This window comes from Pinus tabuliformis, chromosome J, assembly GCF_031772625.1.
Source record: "Pinus tabuliformis cultivar Carrire ecotype Pingquan chromosome J, CPIR1, whole genome shotgun sequence".
NCBI lineage: Eukaryota > Viridiplantae > Streptophyta > Pinopsida > Pinales > Pinaceae > Pinus > Pinus tabuliformis.
In genome coordinates, this window is record NC_142295.1 from 363,490,678 (window position 1) to 363,493,384 (window position 2,707).

Consider the following 2,707-nt stretch of genomic DNA (forward strand, 5'->3'; position numbering starts at 1 on the left):
TGGATTTACTAATTTCAACAATACTCTCCTTAGATCTCTCCTTTTTTACCAAGTAACCAATTTTCGTTTTCCTCTACTGGCCCCTAAAGACCCATCTTGCACACTAAACGTACTTGGTAATTAAATGTCATATCCACTTTGTTCTTACTTGATTAGGTGAAAAATGCATTGTTAGTGTAATGCACCCATCTTCACCCTGTCTCATTGCAATACCAACAAAGTGATAAACAAAATGCCCTAACAACCCCTCACGTAGGATAATAAAAGTTGAGATGGAATCCAAACATTTTCATGCATTCATTAGAACCGAGTTAGGGTAAGCGCTAACCCTGTAGTAATGCAAACTGCATTGCAGTTGTATTCATAGTAATCAAAGTCCATGGATCCTCCATTGGTGCCTCGCCCACCAGAATTATTTTCACAACTTCAATTATATTTTGATATTTGCAAAGAACCTAAATCAGTTGTAGAATAATCTAATTGGTGTTCATTGTTTGCCTCGGATGTTTGTGACAAAAACATTAAACAAGCAATTACCAAGGAAACCCAAAAGGTTCTTCTTGTCCTTTGCACAAGATGGACACAGAACCTGTTTCCTAATTTAAAGCACATCAAACCATTTAAATCCAAAAATCTGATTAGTTTTTTACCTCACATTCTAAGCTGCCAATGTGCAAATCAGATAGCTGAAAACGAGACAATTAGAGAAATTAGGCACACAACCACAATGTCCAAGTTTGATGCATTGACAGGATTCCTTCATTTCTTCAAAGTAAAAGCATAGTATGTGCCAATAGCATAATAAAATCATTTCTGCCAAGATAATTTTCAATGATCCACGAAATATCCATCATGATGGAAATTGAATCCCAATCAATGATCAAAAAAAGCTTTGTAATTTTGGCCTCGGTATGATTGGTATGGTCCCAATAAATTGATAATGAATATGCAAGTCCATTTACAGAAACTTACGACAGCAACCAAGTTAAACATAGATGGTAAGGATGTTGAATGGCCATGCTCCATCATCAAATATAAGACATCAAATATTGGAGCAAAATTTTAGTTGTAAACCATGTATTTGGGTGTCGCACTAAACTTTTGATATCCTTTAATGACTTTATTCACAGCTTCAAGAAAGTCTTTCTCGGTAACAGTATTTCTACGTGCTCGAATAGCATACATGCCAGCCTCAGTGCAGACACTCCGGATGTCAGCACCTGCAAAACATCAAACCATACCCACCAATAAATACTGGGGCTTATTTTTGTTCTTGTGGCAGAGTTCGAATGCCACATCAAGCAACATATAAGAATTGATCCAACAGAGGTAAAATTACTATAATAAGACAAATTTGATTGTTTCACAGCTTGCATAATCAAGTTGAACTATATTTCAAAATCTGAAAAATCTCTGAACTCTCCCACCTGAATGAAGTCTATGATAGCAATCCTCTCTAGAAATGTGCTTTCTAATAAGTTAATCTAAGAATGATGATGCAATCTTGTACCAAATGATCAGTTCACTGTGCCAGCCTATCCCATCTCAAGACTATCATGTAATGCCAATATTTCAATTAAACCAAGGTATCAGTGGCATTAAGATACCTGTAGAATTGGGGCATAACCGGGAAAGCAGCTCAAAACGAATGTCTCGCTCACAATTCATGGTACGTGTATGAATCTTAAAAATCTGAGTCCTGCTTTCCAAATCCGGTAAGCCAAATTCAACCTTTCTGTCCAACCGACCAGGCCGTAATAATGCAGGATCAAGAGTGTCAGGCCTGAAAATCTCACAAAAGAAGTATATCAAGATTCCAAAGGTATACTTTTCAGATTTCATCCCATCACAAAGAAAAAAACACGCATCAGTTTAGATATATATTTTTGCTGTGGACTGTTCCAAGAGAAGTAAAAAAAAGAATGGGAAAGAAATATAAAAAAAAATAAAACACAACTCAAAATTTTGAAGATTCTAGGTAACCCCAAATTGAGGAGGAGATGCAACTAATGTGTGGTGCTAAAATGATGAAAAAGAATTTCAAGCTGGCAAGATGACAATAGATGGTTTTAAGGCATTTGTGAAGCCCCATGCACTAAGGGATCTATGTCTCCATTCATTAATATTTTCTACATTGTGTAATTATAAAAGTATATCAAATTTATTTATTGGTTATCTCTAATATCTATATACAAGCTAATATTTTATGTGCATGTCAATTTTAGTCATCTATAAAAAAGGGCAAACCTGATCCATGCATATTTATTAATGCCAATCGCAAGGGATTTTTATAATTCTTTATCACTACTGCCGCCACACTTTTTTGAACTGTTCATAAATTTTCACAAGACTTCAAAAGAAAGCATGCATGTATAATTACTAATTAAACATTTGGATACATAACAAGAGGCTCTGAGACTCTTAACGCATAGAGGAGTTTTCTGGGACAACTGCTCATCACAACATTAAAAGCTTAATTTAAAGTTTTAGCTCCATACTACGCATGACTGCAAACATCTTGATGAGATGCTGAGCCTCCATAGCTATTGTTCCTACAAGAAATCCCTAGGTCATAAACAGAATGATGCAAACATTTGTTGTTTCTGATACGAAAACCTATCTTTGATGAATTACAATAAGATCAAAAGTTATCTGACACTGATATTTTCAAGAGCATTATCAAAATCAACTTGAGTCAGGGGGTAGG

General features: G+C 35.3%; 1 protein-coding gene across 1 annotated transcript; it reads right to left on the reverse strand.

The window, feature by feature from the left end:
* Positions 1 to 758: 758 nt before the first annotated feature.
* LOC149227247 (26S proteasome regulatory subunit 7-like) lies at positions 759 to 1,912 on the reverse strand. Its single transcript, XM_089375466.1, has 2 exons — positions 1,608 to 1,912; positions 759 to 1,220 (listed from the first exon to the last, which is right to left on the reverse strand). Exons 1-2 carry the CDS (start codon positions 1,840 to 1,842, stop codon positions 1,063 to 1,065), a joined length of 393 nt encoding a protein of 130 aa, XP_089231592.1. The 5' UTR covers positions 1,843 to 1,912; the 3' UTR covers positions 759 to 1,062.
* Positions 1,913 to 2,707: the final 795 nt, after the last annotated feature.

Coding starts and splice junctions, on each gene's coding strand:
- LOC149227247 (XM_089375466.1), bottom strand. CDS start 1,842: ATGAAATCTGAAAAGTATACCTTTGGAATCTTGATATACTTCTTTTGT. Junction 1,221..1,607: donor GTTATGCCCCAATTCTACAG/GTATCTTAATGC, acceptor GATGTTTTGCAG/GTGCTGACATCCGGAGTGTC.